The sequence below is a fragment of the Bubalus kerabau genome, chromosome 21, assembly GCF_029407905.1.
Source record: "Bubalus kerabau isolate K-KA32 ecotype Philippines breed swamp buffalo chromosome 21, PCC_UOA_SB_1v2, whole genome shotgun sequence".
Taxonomy (NCBI): Eukaryota; Metazoa; Chordata; class Mammalia; order Artiodactyla; family Bovidae; genus Bubalus; species Bubalus kerabau.
Window position 1 is genome coordinate 56,733,988 of NC_073644.1, and position 21,441 is coordinate 56,755,428.

The following is a 21,441-nucleotide window of genomic DNA, read 5'->3' on the forward strand; positions in this document are numbered from 1 at the left end:
AGTAGCTGTCTGCTGCAGCTGCTCATCTCAACTTTGTCATGAGCACAACTTACACAAAGTGGGCAGGTAATATACCTGAAAAGGGACTACTGTGCTAAGATGACCATGGAATCACAACACTCGTTCATAAGGCCCCTAAGCTTTTCATGTGCCACTCCTGCAGGAAAAGTCGTAACAATAATCTTATTAATACATAAGAGTTCGTATGAGGACACAGGTATGCTCCTTTATTTCTTCTGTGTCACATTTCCACACAGCTAAGACTATCTGTTCAGTGTTTGTCTTCCTTCTTAGATTAGAAGTTTTATAAGGATAGGATCCATGACTGAATTGTATGTTTGTATCTGCCTGCCAGTGCTGGAGATGCAAGAGACACAGGTTTGATCCCTATCCCCTGGAGGAGGAAACAGTAATCTGCTCCAGTATTCTTGCCTGGAAAAGTCTATGGACAGAGGAGTCTGGTGGGCTACAGTCCATGGGGCTGCAAAGAGTCGGACACAACTGCACGACTGAGCACTCACACACACAGCATCGTAAGAGAAGCAACAGTGTATGCTGTTGAATAAATGAATTAATGATTTCAAAACCCCATTCAACAACAAGAACTTTGGTCCCTGATAGATAAGAAGCTATCATTAGCTGTTTATCGGAAAAGATGCCCTTCAGAAGAGCTTTCCTGAAACTAATTTCAATAGTACAAATTAATTCCTCATTTTATAGTGGGGCATTAATAGATTCTATTTCCTTTTGAATATCAATAAATCAAGAAATAAAAGTATATACATATTATTTAAAGCATGACATTGAACAACCACTAGAACTAAAATCAGGTTACCAATCCTCAAAATTATCAGAAGAATTTAAATGGAAAGCTCAGACCTGAAAACAAAAATATTGATACCAGAAAATGACAATAAAATACAAAAAACAGTATATAAATAGAACAATAGAATCAAGACCAAACATATCTATAAAATAAATAAATGTAATGATCAACTCAGCTATAAAAAACCATCAGATCAGATAGAAAAAAAATCAACTGCATGTTTTATGCAAAAAAAAAAAAAATCTCTAAAGATAAAGGGACTCAAAAACCTGACAATGACAATGAAGAATGAAGAAATAGCAAGCAAATATAGAATGAGAAAACAGAAGTCTCAATATTACCAGAAAATTACTTTAAGGCAATAAGTGGGAAATAAGACAAAGCTTAACCTATTGTGTAACTAGCTTCTATAAAATAAATAGCATCTTAATAAGTTAATTTGGCTTTCCATGGGGAAATAGGCATGTATAGACTGAGTTCAAAACTTGCTAAGAAAGCTCCCCCCAAAACTTCATTCCACCTTTCATCTAGATACTACCAGCATCAGAGAAAAGATGATACAACACATACTACAAAACTGAAAAACATTACTAGAAAATATAACACCATTTGAATACTTTGAATAATGGTGAACAACGTATACCATTAATTTGAAAATTATGGAATGCATAAGTTCCTAGAAAAACACATTCTCAAAATTGTTATAAGAAATAGAAACAATGACTATTCATCCATGTACTGATTAAATATATTGAATCTGCAATTTCAAGCCTCCCCATTTAAAAACAACAAGAAATTAGGCCGAGATGACTTCACAATTAAGTCTTCCAAACATTTAAAGAAAAGTAGCAACCTTACACAAACTCTTCCAGAGAATACTGAGAGAGGTCACCTCCCAGCTTATTCTACAAGGCCAATAAAACCTTGATACTAAAGCTTGAGAAGAAAATTGTGAGAAAGGAAAAATGCAAGTCAATCTTTCTTGTGACTATAATCTTTGTGACTGCAAAAAATCCTAAACAAAATAACAGTAAATCTAAACAGTGATAACACATCATGACTACACTGAGCTTATTAATCCAGGAATTCAAGGTATGTTCTCCAATCAAAAAATCAAGCACTGCAATTTCTCACATCAACCAATCACTGTAATTCACTATGTTAACAGAATAAAGGACATTTTATCATTTAGCTAGGTAGAGAAAATAATTTGATAAAATTCAATATACATTCATGAAAAATATTCTTAGTAAACTAAAGTGAATTTGCTTAATTTGAGGATATTTACCAAAAAAAAAACAAAAAACAAAAAACCTATAACAAGCATATTTAATGGAGAATCACTCAAAATATTCCCTGATATTACAATAACCAATGAAGATATCTGCTATCACTTTTATTCAAGATTATACTGCCATTTCAAGCCAGTGAAAAGAGACAAGGAAAAAAAAATCAAATGTTTAAGGACTGGCAAGGAAGAAATAAAACTCTTGTGTGTAGATGATATGTTTGCTTGTTCATGAATAAGGCTGGAGAGACTCACTGATTATTTAATAAGTTAATTTAGGAAGATAACTGAACACATAGTATATAAAATTTAGCTTATTTTCACGTATTAACAACAGACAACTAGAAAAAATTTTAATGTAATCAGAATAGCATCAAAAAACAACAAATATCAACAAATAAAAGATGTAACAGATCTCTAGACTGAAAACTATAAAATGTTAATCCATATGAGGTTAGTTAATTATAAGACTTAATACTGCAAAAATGCTAATTCGCCCCCAAATTGGTCTATAGATTTAAATCCTGGCAGGTTTTAAAGAAGACTAGACAAGCTGACGGAGAAGGCATTGGCAACCCATGCCAGTACTCTTGCTTGGGAAATCCCGTGGGCTGCCATCTATGGGGTCGCAAAGAGTTGGACACGACTGAGCGGCTTCACTTTCACTTTTCACTTTCATGCACTGGAGAAGGAAATGGCAACCCATTCCAGTGTTCTTGCCTGGAGAATCCCAGGGATGGGGGAGCCTGGTGGGCTGCCATCTATGGGGCCGCACAGAGTCGGCCACTACTGAAGTGACTTAGGAGCAGCAGCAGATGAGCTGAGTCTAAAATGTACGTGGAAATGACAATAGCCAAGACTAACCAAGATAATCTCAAATGAAGAATAACAAAGCTAGAAAACTTACACTACTAGATATCAAGTTCAACAAAACAAACAGATTAATGAAACAGAACAGAGTGTAGAGACAAATTCACATGTACAAACAGACCAAAGGAACAGCATGGACCACAAACAGATTTTCACAAGACTTTCACTTACACGTTTCATGTATCACAGAGGTGACAACACAACGCAGTGGGAAAAGAACGGTCTTTCAGTAAATGCCAACTGGATATCCATTCAGGAGAAAAGTCAGTCCACCTCGCATATATACAAAAGTCAATTCCAGATGGATTAAAGACCCAAATGGAAAAGTAAAACAAAGCTTTCAGAAGATGGTATGAGGGATATGTTGATAACCTTAAGTAGGCAAAAATTTCTTAAACATGTCACAGAAATAAAAGGAAGAGACTGATGAAGTATATTCTTTACTTCTCATAACTTGAAGTATTACATATAGAAAAATGTAAAAAAAAAAAAAAAATACGTTTACAGTTCACTGAAGTTTCACAAAGTAAACACACTCATGTAACGACCACACAGATCAAGAAACAATATCACCAGCAACTTAGAAGCCCCCACTGCCACACTCACCCAGTCTCTAGCCCACCTCCCAAGTCTCTTAAAATCATGAACTTACACTTACTGAAAAAACACTATAAGGGAAGTGGAAAAGGTTAAGCCGAAAACTGGAAGAAGATATGTGTGACAGATCTGACAAAGTACTGATACGCAGAATACGCAAAGAACTCCCACAAGTCAATGAAGAAAAGAAAAACACCATTAACACAACAAAGTGTGAAAGACTTGAGTAGACGCTTCAAAAGAAAGGATATCTATACAGCCAACAGACATACAGAGTGCACAATATCATTAAATATCAAGGAAATGCAAGTTAAAACTGAAAGTATCCCTAAACACATACCAGAATGTTCAAAATTTAAAGACTGATCATATCAAGTGTTAACAAGAACTGGAAGCAAGTGCACACTGCTGGTAGAAGGGTGGTAACTCTGTATAACCAGTCTGGAAAACTAGATGGTAGCATTTAATAAAGCTGAACGTATGCATACTCTTATGACCCGAAACCTCTACTCTGGTATAAACCCCAAATCAAAAACACGTACTAGAATATTCACTGAAGCAACATCCATAACAGTCAACAAGAAAGACAGAAACTGAAATTAACAACAATAAGAGAATAGTCAATGCAGGGAACAGAGAAAAACCAAATACCAAACAAAAAATATCCTTAAAATTAATAGATTCAGAGAGGTAAGAGTAGAGGTTGTAGCTATAAAATAAGAATAGCAAAACTTTATGTACAAACCTGCTGCTGGAAATTAAAAATAACATCACCAAAATAAAAAAAAAAGGATAAAAAGTTAAAATCAAGAAAACATTCTGGAAAGTAAAACAACAATCATAATAAGAGAAAAAATACAAAAGTAGAAGTATGAAAATTCTAAGATGGCTAATACACAACTTATACAAAGAGAGAATGAAAAGATAAGGGATTCAGCAGAAGAGAGGAAAAAATGACAAGAACATTTTCTATGCAAAGGGTAAACATTTCCCTCTATCGCCTACTAACTGCTCAGTGAATTAAAAAAGGCCTACAAACACATGTCAGTGAATTTTTTTTATCTCACACACATACTAAACATTTTCAGAGGGGGAAAAAAAAGACCATGAAGGAGGAGCAGACATTCTGCAGAGCACTGAACTTCTCTTTGGCACGACTGAAGAAATTCTCAGGGTCAAAATAAATGAATACTAAAGTATCTTATGAATTTTCACATAGAATGTCTTTAAAAATGCATGGCTTTAAAATTTATCTTTCATCTAGAAAGTTTCTTCTAACAATTAAAAACAGTCCCTTTTGATTATTATCAGAAAGATGAGCTCTAAGTGCTGACAAGGATGAAGAGAAAAGGGAACCCTCAGGCACTGCTGGGGAGAAGGTAAACTGGTGCAGCCATGATGGAAAACATCATGAAGATTCCTCAAGAAATCAAAAACTGAACCACCCTACAATCCAGCAATCCCACCCCAGGTATGTATCCAAAGGAAATGAAATCAGTATCTCAGAGACCTACTGCACCCCCCATATTCACTGCAACTTTATTCACAGTAACCAAGACATGGAAACAAACTAAATGTCCATCAATGGACAAATGAATGATGTGTATATAGACACAATGAAATACTATCATCCATAAAAAGAAGGAAATCTTGCCATTTGTGATAATGTAGACGAACCTTGAGATCGAATGCTAAATGAAATAAGGCAAAAGGAGAAAGCACAAACTGCATAATCTCATTTATATGTGGAATCTCAAAAACTCAAACTCATAGAAATACAGAGCAGAATGGTGGGTTGCCAGGGGCTGAAGAAGGGTAGCGAATGGCGAGATGCTGGTCAGAGGATACAAACTTCCAGTTAGAAGATGAATAAATCTGGGGGATCTAAAGTACAGTCTGGTGACTACAGCTAACAACACTGTACTCTATACCTGGAAGTTGCTGAGAGAGATCTTAAATGTTCTCACTATCACGACCACAACAAAAAAAAATGGTAATTATAACAGGAAATAGATGTATTAACTAATTTTTTTTGTGGTTATCACTTTGCAAAGTATGCTGCTGCTGCTGCTGCTAAGTCGCTTCAGTCGTGTCTGACTCTGTGCGACCCCAGAGACGGCAGCCCACCAGGCTCCCCCGTCCCTGGGATTCTCCAGGCAAGAACACTGGAGTGGGTTGCCATTGCCTTCTCCAATGCAGGAAAGTGCAAAGTGAAAGTGAAGTCGCTGAGTCTTGTCCGACTCTTAGCGACCCCATGGACTGCGGCCCACCAGGCTTCTCCATCCATGGGATTTTCCAGGCAAGAATACTGGAGTGGGGTGCCACTGCCTTCTCCGTATTACACCTTAAACTTACAGGACGTTACATATCAACTATACCTCAATAAAGCTGGGGGAAAAAAACATTAAAAAAAAAAAAAAGACATTTCTGGAAGGGAGGAAAGGAAAGTTTCATATCTGTTGAACAAAGAATTAGTTAACAAAATAAACAGAAAAAAATCTAGGATCAGATGGGAGATTTAAGCCCACTTCTTCGGTGATTTAAATATTTACTTTCGGGTAAAAAAAAATTAATATTCTGTAAGAAATGTAATTTATATTCAAAGACTATCAGAAACACCTAAAGCCCAGCAAGTTTAATTAAAAGGAAGAAGTAAAAGATGAAGCTCAAAGATGAAATTTCTTTGATTGGTGAATTAAAAAAAGAGAAAAAGCAAGAGACCAGAAAGTGTCAAAGATGACAGCATTAAAGAAATAAGAAACAGACATATGAGATCTTCATATACTGAAAGAAGGATGCTAGGAAAGACACCCTTAATAACAAAATCACAATTCAATTGGATTAAAAAGAATTTAGGATGAGATTTACGTATCTGGCCAGATAAGGACAGTTCAACGATCTTACTGTTTGGAATAACAGTCTTACAGTTGGTAGAGTTCCCTCCATCCCCACCCTAGATTTCTTTTTAATCTAATAAAAAGACAAGCATGTGCTAGATATGTTTATAGTGTATATAAAACTGGCTAGCTACTTACACTATCATAACCAGGTTTTACAAAAGTTATTTTTACTTTATAATTAATTACAGGCAGAAATCACTGCTGAGTTCTGTTTAATGCACTTTTGTTGTACCCTAATTTGCACTTTTAAAATTATGGCATTTTCAAGGAGTTAATATATTAGAAATTAATAATTCACATATTTTAAAGAATTAAAAATAGACTGCCATATAGATAGACTCAGGCATAGGAGTTTTGTTATAAAAAACAGGAATTATTAATTTCTATGATTACTTCACATGTAGACTAAACATTTCAAACTGATTCAAGGTAAAAGATCCAAAAATCAAATCCTAATTCTAGGTCTCAAAATTCAAGACTCCAAAAGGAATTACAAAACCACTAGCTTAAATATCCTAAAAGAATGTGGTACAGTTAAGGTAGAGACTCCCCAGGCGGTCCAGTGGCTAACTCTGTGCTCCCAAAGCAACGGGCCCAGGTGTGATCCCTGATCAGGGAACACATCCCTCATGCCACAGCTAAGACCTGGCACAGCCAAATAAATATTTACAGCTAAGATAAAAAACACTTATATCTACAGGAACCTCAAAAAACAGACACCTCACTGGCTAATTTATTTACTCTATGATCAGAATAACTCCTCCAAATGAAATATCTGGCAATTCATATTACTAATCTAGTTCGATGAAGCTATGCAAAAGGTGGAAAAACTGGAAGAATTTTTGCCCATGTATTTTTTTGCCTATCTCCTCAACAATAATAGCTCATTAGCAGTCATTTGCCATATTAATGTCAAAATATAATTAAAATCAGCATCTTCCTTTACCAAAAGACCCACATCTAAACTGGAACAGTCAGGATGACAAGATCATGATTTTGAAAACATTAACACCAAAGTTGCCTCTTTACCATTTTCCTACTTTTACTCAAGGCACAGTCTGATATTTTGAAATCCTACTAGGGGGACAGCAGTCAAATATGACCTCAGTTCTTATGTTCAAGATGAAGGGGGAGAGACAACTAGTGTCTCAGTATAATCAAAAACATCCAGCAAAAACTGTCAAATGACAAGAGGACAATGTGAAAAACAGTCCAAGTATTTGAAGAAGTAACCTCCCAAAAAATTTTTACCACTTTCTGTCTATGAAAGCGGTAAAGTGAAGATAAAACCCTCAAAAAATCTGGGTTAAAAATGATATAAGTGTTTTTGTATGGGGGCTGGGGGGGGGGGGGATTTGATTTTTTGACAGATCTTTTCACTTGAAAATAATCTCATAAACCTTAATTAAAGAAGGAAAACTTAAAAACTCCTCAATGTACCAAAGAGTAAGGAGCAACTAATCTGGTTACTTCAGCTGTAAACATCTAGGCTGCCAATACCTCTATAACCAGATAAACACCCAGTGAATATAATAAGTACAGTTTTTAAAATCTGTGACTGAACTTAGGTGCAGAAAACAAATTCCTGTTAAAATGACCATAATTTGCTATTTGGTTTGTCCTTAACCAAAATATTTGTTCAGAGACTACTGAGAATGATTTGACAAGGGCAAAGGGGGTTAAAATTTACTAAACGCTATCTGTTCTCAATGAGACAACTCAAGTTTTCGATATAACTAACATTACGCATTATTCCACTTTCTTTATCTTTGTGGCTTTTTGAAGCAGACTGTCTTACCCAATTACATACTTGTGGAATTTTCAATTAACAAAAAAATCTTTACAAAGAAACAATTTTAAAATCACCAAAAAGCCAAAGGACAAGATGTTCAAGACTTTAGACAGTACCTAAGAAAGAACACAATCAGGGAATGGCTTTGTCAAGGTGGGCAAAGTTCAGAATGGCCGCGTTCCTTCCCTGTTGAAATGAATATACTAAACTGCCCGTGGCTGGGTGACTAACAGTGGGTGCAGTGGTCAAACAGAAGGGAAAAGCCTGGCACAGTAAGCTGAATGGCCCACAGGAAACCTGAGTGGTGACAAGAACCTAAAGGCACATGCAGGTACGCATCTTTTATATTGGATGTGATACACTTACATGGCCCCTGTTGAATCTCTTGGGGACCAACAGTAAAGCAAGTCTAGAACTTCAAATCTTGAGACATCTATAGCAAGATGCTGATCCAATGTGGCTCCAAATATCTTCTGTTTTCCTGGCTCACCTGAAGAGGAAAAAACACTACAGAGGATGTGGGAACTGCATTTCTTTAGGTAGCTTCTTCTAGAGCAACTGTCTGAAAGTTTTGGCCCAGTCCTTTATGAAGTCTGCGGATGAGACACTTGAGGGACTAGTGAAAAACAAAATTCAAATGAAAAGGTGGAGTGAGACATCCAAAAGGGGAATACAAGAGTCAAAGATAATGGTCGTAGGTAAATCAGCGTTTCTAATCCTTAAGTGGGAGGAGGAAGAGAAAGGAGAGGAAAAAAATGCACCAAGGTTTCTCCCTCCACTCCCTCACCCCAATTGCTACTAAAATTTCACCAAGCACCTGAACTTTTTTTTACCACAATTAGGGAGTGAGTGCACAAGATTACTTGGAGAGTTTAAGCGTTTTGCCAAGTCTCCCTCCCCGGGCTGTGTGGCATTATTAAGGGGCAGGGAGGCCTTTCAGGTAATACTTATTTTCTGAGAAAAGATTCTGGTGGAATACAGCTTGAAGCAATAAAGAAAGAGAAAAATAAATGCCATTTATACAAAAATGGAAGTCACAGGACAATATACCCTATTGACAAAGTTTATTTACTTCTGTTTTTCCAAAGGGGAGGGACTGCTTTCATGTAATAAGAAATCAGAACAAAAAGTCGTTTTCAAATAATAGAAAATATTTTTAAACTTAGCAACACAAACTGCATGCTTCTTCCCCTTCGGAAATATTCTCCCTGGAAAGATAATCTTTAAAAAAATAGCTAAGATGAGCAGAACCAAGTCTGAGGTACATTCACACAAAAGCATAAAAAGGTAGTCCGTGAAATTAATTTTTTATTTTTTTTAATTAACTTAATTTTTTCTTAAAACATTTTATCTAAATATTGTCTTAGAGCTATTCTCCAGCATTCATGTAATAGCCTAGGATATAAAACAATTTTCTTTCCAAATATATTCCATTTTAGCCAGAGTTAAGTTGAACTATGACTGGTAAAGATACCAGAATTTTCTGAAAAATAAAACTGGAGAACCAACTAGATCCTTACCTGACGTGGCTGTTCATTCATTCGCTGTGGATCAGATTTCACTTTATTACTAGGATGATTTGTGACTTTGGTTACTGGTTGCTTGAAAATAGATGCTGTTTGTCTAATTGGCAATGTTGTATTCAAGTCTGGTTTACCCTGTGGATATAAGTGTTTTAATTAATAAATACTATATATAAATATCATTAATTACTTATTAATTCAGTATCTATTACTTTAACTTGCATTATTGCCAACTTCCCAATCTCAGCATTTTAAATACTCTGAAGTACATTTTAAACACTTTATTATCTAAGACTTATGTAAAGTTTCATAATAAAAAGTGTCGTGTTCTTTAAAATGTCAAAAAACTCTCTATATAAAATTCATAATTGATTTGATTAACAAGATACTAGCAACTTTTAAGCAAACAAATATATATTTATGGTTGGGTTATACAAGAGGAAGGAGGGCTTTCAGGTCAATAACCAGGAAAGCAATCATTTCTACATTCTGAGAATGGAGGAAAATAATGGCGTTCTTGGCTATTAAAATATAAATTACCTCCTCAACTGTTAGGGATCCAGGCTTACATAAAACCACAAAGGTTAACCTTCCCTTTTTTATATATATTTTTAAAAAAGGTAATTAGAAAGCTCTAATTCCCACAAACAAAGCTCAGTTTAGGAAAATGTAATGAAATATTCTGTATCTTTAATTTTATAACACATTTACTTTTTAAAAAGAAACTTTAAACTGAAGTTTCAGAAAAGCAAGCAACATACTTACAGACTTTTAATCAACCAGTAAAAAAAAAAAGTAGGATATAAGATTTTTATTTCTTAATGAAATGAAAATGTGGCACAGAATTGCTATTAAATTCACAGGAAGTACTGTAACATAAGGCGTTGGGGGTGGGGGTGAAGAAAAAGAACAAAATGTGATTTGACTCATTCGGGCTTCCCTGGTGGCCCAGCGGTAAAGAACACGCCTGCAATGCAGGGGACATGAGTCCAATCCCTGGGTAAGGAAGATTATCTGGAGAAGGAAATAGCAACCGACTCCAGTATTCTTGCCTGGGAAATCCCACGGACAGAGGAGTCTGGTGGCCTATAATCCATACGGTCGCAAAGAGTTGGACATGACTTAATGACTAAACAACATCATTCTGATTTGGGCAAAAAAAATAGAAAGGGTCAAATATATCCAAAAGCAATATATATTACATTAGATATTTTTAGTACAGAAGTGTACTTGATAAATCATCTACAGGATGTCAATGAACTTTAACTATCTCCAAATAAAAATTGTATCAACTTCCAGACTCCAAAATAGTGTTTCTCAAACTTGAGCATGCATCAGAGTTACCCAGGGGGCTTATGAAAACACAGATTACTGGGTCTCCCTCCTAGAAATGATGATTCAGGAGGTCTGAGGTCGGGCCTGGGAATTTGCATTACAATTAAGATCCAGGTGATGCCGATGCTGGTCCAGGGACCACACCTGGGCACCACTGCTCTAAAACAAAGACTGCAAGCTGGCGGCAGGGAGACCAGGTCTAACCCACAGATGAGTTCTGCTCCAGTTTTTAGTCTCTTGAGTCAATGAAGCTAAGAGCCACAAATAAAATTCACATAAAATCGAGAATTCTAGCTTCTCTTAAAAACTCATAGATCTAGAAATGGACTAATGTGGCCAAACCAGGCGATGACTGATTAGTAATGGCGGCCACTAAAGGTGTCCAGGGTTGTCGTTTTGCAAAAGGCCTCAGCTCACATTTGTGATACCTGTCTGAGCCCTACAGGTATTGAGTTTGTGACCTCTGCTTAAAGAACATCAGAAATTAATCTGATCATTATTACAGTTATGTTATTTGGGTGCCCTATTCAATGAGTCTGCACTCCCCACCCCCCCCATCCCACCCCACACACACTGCTCTTCTGTACAAGCTGGGCATGCTGGGCATTCCTTTCTCTCATTCACTTTTCTTCCGACATATGTGCTTACCTTTAAGAAGTACATTCATCTTAAAAAACTCTAACAATACCACTTCCCAGGCATTTCATTTTCTTATCTTTATGGTTTAAAAAAAAAAAAACTTGATTTACAGGTGTGGAAACTTGGCCAACAGGCTGCAAAATAACCACTTAGGATTCCATCTCTAAAGAGCGTGAGGCCCAGGAATGTGTAGTTTTAAAACTCTCTTGGTAATTCTGTGATGTGCAGAAGGTTTGGATCCCTCTGATTTATGACATCAAGAGCATTCTAAGACCCTGAGTGAAGCCAACCAACCTGTATCAGTCAGTATTCAGTCCAAAAGACGCTTAACACATAATGGCTTACAAAGAACTCTTCCTGCCACTAATTTGTTATAAGCAGTATCTACCACAAAACAATACCTTGCTTGGTTTTTAACGTTTCTGTACTTTAACAAAGAATAATATACTCTGCTGGTATTAGAACAAAGATGGGATCAGTAGACAAAGAAATACAGAGCAACTATTTGTATGAACAAACACAGTCGAGCCTGTAAGGTTCTGTTACAAAGAATGACTGGAGGAAGCAGAGACTAGTTTAAACTATTCAAAACTATAAAAGGAAAAAACTATAAAATCCTGAATCCACACAGACTGGAAGGAAGCATGAAACATGTAAAACTACTGGTGCTACAATGCTAAGACTAATTTTTTTTTTTCATTATGTTTGTGATACAATAAAAAATTAACCTATTGGTTAAAAAATGTCACTGTCTAACAATGACAGCTTACTGCCCAGGGAAGCAGAGCGAGATTTTTCAAGAGTATGCAGCATTGCTCTTCTGTTGATCTTATTTATATTTTATCATTTTTCCTCTTTTAAACTAGCCTGAAAGCCCTGAAGAAAGAATTTTTTACTAATTAATTCTGTATTCTACAATAGTAAAGTAGTCGCTCAGTCGTGTCCAACTCTTTGCAACCCCATGGACTGTAGGCTACCAGGCTCCTCTGTCCATGGGATTTCCCAGGCAAGAGTACTGGAGTGGGTTGCCATTTCCTTCTCCAGGGGCTCTTCCTGACCCAGATATTCTACAATAGTATCATGTAAAATAACCTGAGAAGCTGAACTAACTGGTTTACCCAGAAACTGTCACAAAAAAAGTAAATTTTATTACCATTCTCTCCTGAGGACTGTCAAAAGAGTCACTGTTAATTCACACCCAGTTGTCTGAGTTTTTCTAAATAACTACCAATCTGCCATGAACCTAGGAGTTATAAAGCAAACATTTTTTTTAAACACATGATTATATTTTAATATAAATACAAAACACATTACAAAACATTATAATAGACTGATGGCAATAAAATATGGTATTTCATTTGTACTGCATGACATCCTCAGTCATAAATAAGTTCTTAGAAACCAGTAACAAAGACACTGATACACCAAGGGAAATGAAAAAAAAAAAAAGAACAAAATGAAATAACACAAGTGACTAGTAAGGATTAAGCATATATGAAGATGACCAAACTGAACAATAACAGAAGCAGAGCAATTTCTTTGTAACATCATATTTGCCAAAGATTAAAAATCTAACATTTGTAGTTTTAGGAAATATACCCACATAAACACTGGTGGATACAATAATGGTCATTAGAGTGGTGGTTATTTTAGCATTCTTTTTGAGACTTTTGCACATGTGTGAGTTCAATACTAAAACATGGTTAATACATCTGTGTATTGCTACATAACAATCTAAAAACGCAAATGTGAATTACTGAATAGAAAGTTGTCTGGAAAATCACAGCAAAATTTTAACCTTACTGTATAAACAGATCAGAAAAGGGACTGCTACTATTTTTTGCCTTTAAAGTACTTTTTTCCAAATCGGACAAGATTAAAGCTATTCGTGTATTTGAAATATTCCCTTTCGATACAGAAGTAAGTGAAACAAAGTTCCTTATATTATAAAACTAAACTGACAGAAACACATATTCTAACAGTTTCCATTCTAACAGTTTTCAATCTTTGATATATCTTCTCAGTACACAGGCTAGCACTCAAATAAAAGTTGTGTATTTTATAATAATGTGTATATTAAGTTGTGAAGTTTTCAAATAACTCAAATAATTGTTGACAGTTTATTCTATCCCCCCTGGGATAAATACAAAAATAAAACTTTCTAAAAATTTTTTAAAGTTTTATATCTTTCTAATAAATATCTGAGATGGCTCTTAAAACGTCAAAAAACAAATATACAATAAAAATTAATTTTAATCAAGGACAAGGAGAAACAAATTTCCTTTTGAAATGGTTAACAGTGATTGATTCTAGCCTTAACCATCTGATGTGGATCTGAACTTTCTAGGGGTGTGGGCAAAAAAAGAAACATTCAATGACATAGATTTCATATTCAGAAAGGAGGAAGCATACCAATTAAAGAGGAAAACAAAAGCTGGTGTTAAATCTAGAAAAAAAAAAGATAGACATTTAACATCACGACAGATATTAAACAGATTTCAAATGCTTTTTCTTTTTCCAGTGACCTTCCGTAAAAGCCAAGAACATATTTAAAGGGCAACTCACTGAAGGCGACTCTGAAAAGGACTAAACTAGCGGCCTGACTCGCGTAACCTTTCAATGATTTAATGTGGTTAATCCTAGAACGGGTTTCCGTGGTAGCTCGGCTGGTAAAGAATCTGCAGGCAATGTGGAGACATGGGTTCAGTCCCTGGGTTGGGAAGATCCCCTGGAGAAGGGAACGGCAACCCACTCCAGTATTCTTGCCTGGAGAATCCCCGTGGACAGAGGAGCCTGGTGCATGCGGTCACAGAGTCGGACACGACTGAGCGACTAAGCACACAATGCTAGAGAAGAGGGAAACTAAAGCGGTGACGCAGATCACGTGTCTTTAAGCTGTACCGTTCAAATACTGTTTCATTGCTACCCTCTAAATTTTTTTGAAAATAGATAAACCCCCACCTACTTCAATTTTTAAAATGGAGAAAAGAAAGAAAACAGGACACTTCCACGTATCATCTTAATTCTGTGGTTTTGCATACCCCAGGAGATATTCATGTCCCAATTTGAGAAGCAAAGACTTTCTTTTTCTAAAGTCGCTTTCCTCATCTGTAAACGAGGTAAATACAGTAACTGCTCTTAAGATTCTTACAAAAATCAAACAAGATACTGCATGTGCGATGCTGCTGCTCAAGCAGCTTTCACTAAGTCAGTTATTGAACAAATACTGAATGCCTACTATCTGCCAGGTACAGACCGTGTGCTGTGTATAGTCATTCACAAATACCAAAATCCTTCAGAGCTTACACTCACAGGGCAGCGAGGAGACAAAACAGTGGTATAGCTTATAGTCATGTTGGCACATAAACTCTGAATAAATAGTAGCTATCTCTATTATCTGGAGAAGGCAATGGCAACCCACTCCAGTACTCTTGCCTGGAACATCCCATGGACGGAGGAGCCTGGTAGGCTGTGGTCCATGGGGTCTCGAAGAGTCAGACACGACTGAGTGACTTCACTTTCACTTTTCACTTTCATGCATTGGAGAAGGAAATGGCAACCCACTCCAGTGTCCTTGCCTGGAGAATCCCAGGGATGAGGGAGCCTGGTGGGCTGCCGTCTATGAGGTCACACAGAGTTGGACACGACTGAAGCGACTTAGCAGCAGCAGAAGCAGCAGCAGCAGCAGCATCTTATTGAACATGCTATTGAAATTTAAAACCTTAACCTACCTATTAAGCTTCCCCATAAGGAAAGTCACTTCCTGGTTAACACAAAGAGGAGCCTGAGCTTTAGGGGGAACCAAGATTATCTTCAAAACCTAATCTTGGATTTGCTCCCGGATATACACGGTAGCCAATGCATTTCCACAAAAGTCAAAAGCCAACAGAATAAAGTGCTTTACAGTCCTTCAGTTTTTTTATATGATTCACTCAACATAAAATTCACCATTTTATACAATTCAGTGGGTTTTAGTATATTGACATTCAGTGGTTTTTAGTATATTGACAAAGTCGTGCAACTTTGCAAAAAGGTTTTTGCAAAAAGTAAAGAAAATATGTATCTGAGATTTATGATTTTGTAATGAAAGTCCATTTCATGTAATATTGTAAATAAGATAATACCTTTTTAAGGAGATCAATGGAATATTGAATATGTAGAAGATAATAAAACGGGTGGACTGTACTTTGAGTTCATTAAAAAAGGATGTAGTTAATTGAAGCGGTTTGAAATTCATCACTGAAATCAAGTTTGGAAGAATTTTGTTTGAAAAGTAACTTGGAACTTTAGTTAATATGAGGTCATAAAAGGACTGATGGCTAAAGGCTAATGAGTTTCAAACAGAGCAGCTCTGCTCAAACTAAGGCTTCCACTGCATGGAATTCATCATCTCCTTTACATCTGGGCTGGCACAAGCTGAGTACACAACCTTAGAATTATGAAAACAGTCACACAAATCATTTTCTGCAGGGCTTCATTCTCTCATTGACCTAGAGTCTAAAAGTCAGGTAACTCTGCAGGACCTATAAAACTTAAGTGAAACTGACAACCACAGACAGAAACTCCAACATCCAAAATAAACGTTGACAAAACCATACCACGGGCAACTATGTCTCTACATCTACTCTCATCATTAGCACAAAGGTCAAGCCCAGAAGCTCTCAGAAGGTCCCGTGCACTCTGATATCTTTGAGGAACTAACTTTTAACAAGCTAAACCTACTCATACTGAACAGACTACTCTCATCAGCAAGTCTGTCTGCTAACGTGGCTAAAGTTCTGTTCACTGTTTGCTTCCTAGAAATCTTTATCCCCCCCATATCTAAACACCTAGCTCAAATTAGCCAAAAAATGGAACAGTGCTTTTAGTTATAATAACTTCTTACTTATCTTCATTTTTCAACTGAAGATTTCTGCATATGAGAAAATTAGAAGTTCTCTGGAATGGCCCTTGAACAACATGGGACTTTGGAGTGTCAACCCTTCACACAAAGAAAGCTTTGATCTGTGGTTTTGTAGCCATAGATTCAACCAACTGCTGACCGCTAGTACTGCAGTTATTTACTATTAAAAAAAAATTTGCATATATGTGGATGCGTACAGTTCAAACGTGTTGTTCAAAGGTCAACTTTAGTTACAGTGTCTCTTGCTACATCTTACTCCTTCTTTAATTATTCATTAAATGAGCACTGTCCAAGCCACCATCATTCCAGCTTGGGTAAATAGCCTCCTGTTATAACTGGCCCCTGACTTCCACTCCTGCACCTCTATAGTACATTCTCCACACAGCAGAAAAAAAAAAAAAAAATCATATTGCCCCCTACATAAAGTCCACAAGAGCATCCTATACCCTTCCTCATCCTGGTGGGCCAGGTCCAGCGACTAGGTCTGTCTGCTTCCTTGTTCTCACCTAGTACCTCTCTCCCACTCACTAACCTCCAGGCTACTACTACGTGTCCTCACATGCTAACCGTATCCTGCCTTAAGGGTTCTGCACTGGCTATTCCCTCTGCTTAGAACACTTTACCCTCTGGTTTTTGTAGAGCTGAATCTTCTCATTCAGTTCTTGGCCAAAAATCATTCCCTTCTGATCATTTGGCCTAACACAGCCACCAAGTCAGTCTCAACCACTCTTAATTAACTGTGTAGTATTTAATATTTAAATTGTGTTAGTCATCACACTAGAATAATAAGTTCCACAAACACAGAATCTTCCTCTATATTATTTCTAGAATCTGAAATAATGTCTGTGCACACAGAATGTGCAAAAAAAAAATTTTATGGAGTAAATGATGCATAAAAGGTCTGTTACATGTAAGATCTTAAGTTATGCAGCCCTTACTCCTCAATAGTCTCACTGTCAGTCTTAAACTTATACATGCTATGTTAAGTGGAAGCTACTAATTCAATGCGGTCTACAACATCCATGTCAAAATTATCAAACATAATCATCTGTACTATATACCTCAAGATTACTAATGTAAAATAACCCCCAGACTTGTTCCATTAATTACTATATAACATGAAGTTATGCTTATAGATACATAGCCAGCCCTACAAAAGTATCCCATGGGAAAATAATCCTCAGATGGTGTTTTTGGCAAAGTCAATTAGAGTGATGCTGTATCATGAAATAATGGGAAATAAAGAGTACAAACAATGTATAACCCAGTAGACTGCCAAGATGAGATTAAGACATCAAAACAATCTATGTATGTTGGCAAGAAGCATGCCATGCTGCTCTTAGACAGCCATGGTTTAGGAAAAATGTTCATTATGGATCTGAAAACTTTATCATCTCAGTATAACTTGCTATAACAACTTCTCATCTGTATATTAAAATAACCTAAAATTTAGCAGTGGTTCTAGACAGAGGAGACTGGTATGGAAATTAAAACCTTGGGACAAAATATAAGGTCAATTAATAAGATGTCAACAGATTAAGTAACAGAGATGAGACAGGTAAATCACTTGATTGAGTTACACAATTTAATCTGTAAGAATAATATTAACTAGGTGATAAACCAGGTAATATTAACTAGGGGCTTCCATGGGCTCAGTGGTAAAGAATCTGCCTGCCAAGCAGGAGATATGGGTTCGATCCCTGGGTCAGGAAGATCCCCTGGAGAAGGAAATGGCCACCCACTCCAGTATTCTTGCCTGGGAAATCACATGGACAGAGGAGCCTGGTGGGCTATAGTTCACGGGGTCGCAAAGAGTCAGACACGACTGAGCGACTAAACGACAACAAGGAGATAAACGGAGCTAATCAACTTTGGATTCCAAAAACTTTACTGAGAATTCAGCCTGCCCCAAATGGTAAAACTGTTCTCTCAGGAAGCTGAGCAAAGGTGCTTGTTTAAGGAGCCCATACTCCGCTGAGTAGTCCTGTAACATATCAGGCGTGTAGAGGGGCTGAGAACTAAGGCAGGAATAAAGTCAGTTCTTTGGGGGCTCAGAGATCCAAACAAGTCCTACTTGCCTAAGACAGTGCTTCTAAGTTCATTCATAATACTTGTCTGGCAGAGGTACACACACCTCCTTTCTAAAAAATCAGGACAATCATATTCCAAATGTTTGCATACTCTGCTCTAGCAATTATCAAAATTAATCCCATCACACCCCACATCCTATCTTCATAATAACCAAATAGCCAAGTCCCCCAGATCATACGTCATCACGCAGTACTCATCTCTACAACATTCTGTACGTCCACCCTGTAGTTCAGTGGCCCTCAAACTTTTTTGACTTCAACTAAGAGTAGAAATACATACTTTAAATCATGACTCAGTACACACAAGGGTGTATAGATCACAAAAATCACCTAAAATACTTAGCCTTACTAAATGGGATGTGTACTGTTTTCTATCCCATTGTCTCGTATCTTAAAAACGCTAGTCATGGACAAGCAAGACCAAGTGAGAGGCGCTCAGCCGTGTCCGACGCTTTGTGACCCCATGGACTATACAGTCTATGGGATTCTCCAGGCCAGAATACTGGAGTGGGCAGCCGTTCCCTTCTCCAGGGCACCTTCCCTACCCAGGGATCGAACCCAGGTCTCCCGCACTGCAGGAGGATTCTTTCCCAGCTGAGTTTGAAAACCAACCCCTAACCTTACCCGTCACTCCCCCTGCCAGTCCTTGCCCTGTACACTCTTGGGAAGTTGGTCAGCAGAGAGGCTCTCCTATATCCTCAATATTTTCTTTGAACATTCTCTCCAGTTCCTGGACTTCCTTAAACTTGCCATCCCTCAAAGATCCTATGCCCCTAAAGTTCTTCCAGATAGAGGCTTTTCCCCTCTTCCTCTCTGACAACTACATTTCTAAGGCCCAGTAAGTGGTTCTGCTTTCCTCCTTTCTCCCCATTACTTTCTCATATCATTTCTCTCTATTTCCTCCTTCAAAAAGCAGAGCTCCCCTGAAGCTCATAGGGTCTGACTGTATGAGTTTCTACCCTCCTCCCTGATTTCTCCTTTACTCACTGAAGACCTTAGTTTCTGTTTCATGTTTTCTTCCCCAACCCAGCTCTTAGTCCTCATTCTTAGAGGCCTCAATACCCACATGGATAATCCACGCAACATCCTGAGTCCTCTGACCTGTTCTACCCAGCCTCACCCACCTAACATTACAGGCACAAGCTTGTCTACACTGGTAACTATACAGTGTCCAATATCTCAGGCAAGCATCCAACCTTCCAATTTCTACTTCCTGCCCTTATAACTCACTGAGGACTGCCCTCCAGGTTCTTTGAACCCATCAATACCCTCTGCCCATTGGCTGACCTGTTTTCTTACTCTTTCAAAACCTCTTCCACATCCCTCCTCACCTAGTATAGACTCCATGGTCCATCACTACACTGTCAATGTTCTTAAACTTCTGTGGTTTTCCACTGGTGCAACAGGCCCCATTCTTACCTTTCCACAGTATTTAAAATGGGAAATTAACCGAATCAGCATCCCTTTCATTTACCATCTAGTGATTCTCCTTCCTAGTCAAGAAAATTTACTGAAAGAATTGTCCACCATGAGCAATTTTAACTCTCATTCACTTTCAACCCAATCCAATCTGGCTTCTCTTTCCCCCCAAACCACTAGTATCAAGGTTATTAATGACCTTCCTGCTGCCAAACTCAATGGAAATTTCTGTCTTCCTCCATTCAACGTTTCAGTGGCAATCAATATACCTGACCATTCTCCTTTTTGAAACATTCTCCTCTCCCGTGTCTCTCCTACCTTTCACAATCCACTTTGCTGATTCCTTCTACTCTATTTCAATTTTAATCACTGGATTTTCCCAGAGCTTCATTCTGGATCCTTCTGTCTATAAGCTCCAGGCCCATTACTTGAAAAACTACCTACGTAACTTTCTACCTAATGACTTTCCAGCTCAGACCTCTCAATCAGTATATACATATGACATGACAAATCCATTTGGATGTTTAATAAGCATCTCAAACTCTGGCCACTCAAAGTTGAATTCATTGTATTCACCCATATAAATTCTTTCCTAAGGCAATCTCAGTAGATGGCAAACCCCATTCACCTAGTCACTTAATCTACCTAAAATCTAAGGGCTCACACTTGGGTACTCTCTTTCACACCCAGTTCATTAGTGAATTCTGTCAATCCCATATTCAGAACAAGACTAGGATCCCTTCACCTCTATTACCACGTATGTCTGCTGCTGCTGCTAAGTCGCTTCAGTCATGTCCAACTCTGTGCAACCCCATAGACAGCAGCCCACCAGGCTCCCCCGTCCCTGGGATTCTCCAGGCAAGAACACTGGAGTGGGTTGCCATTTTCTTCTCCAATGCATGAAAGTAAAAAGTGAAAGTGAAGTCGCTCAGTCATGTGTGACTCTTAGCGACCCCATGGACCACAGCCTACCAGGCTCCTCCATCCCTGGGATTTTCCAGGCAAGAGTACTGGAGTGGGGTGTCATTTCCTTCTCCAGGGCATGAAAGTGAAGTCGCTCAGTCATGTCTGACTCTTAGCGACTCCATGGACCACAGCCTACTAGGCTCCTCCGTCCTTGGGATTTTCCAGGCAAGAGTACTGGAGTGGGGTGCCATGGCCTTCTCCAGCATGTATGTCTAGACCATCATTATTCCTCACTGTACCGTTGTAACAGATACTCACTCCTCACTTCTGCTTTTGTCCATTTCTTTCAACTG

The 21,441-nt window shown here is 37.6% G+C and overlaps 1 protein-coding gene across 3 annotated transcripts in view; it reads right to left on the reverse strand.

Moving 5' to 3' along the window:
* Positions 1 to 21,441, reverse strand: part of MBD2 (methyl-CpG binding domain protein 2) — a 67,782-nt gene that overhangs the window by 23,704 nt on the left and 22,637 nt on the right. The window contains exons 4-5 of one of the 3 annotated variants that reach the window (XR_008706837.1): positions 12,924 to 13,013; positions 9,797 to 9,931 (exon numbers count right to left, since the gene is read on the reverse strand). Coding sequence is in view for 1 of the 3 variants with exons in the window: in XM_055559650.1 (XP_055415625.1) it covers positions 9,794 to 9,931 (138 nt within the window). In the remaining 2 variants the exon portion in view is untranslated. Of the gene's footprint in view, positions 1 to 9,793; positions 9,932 to 12,923; positions 13,014 to 21,441 lie in introns of those variants that run through there. The other 2 variants (XM_055559650.1, XR_008706838.1) reach the window with 2 other exon arrangements.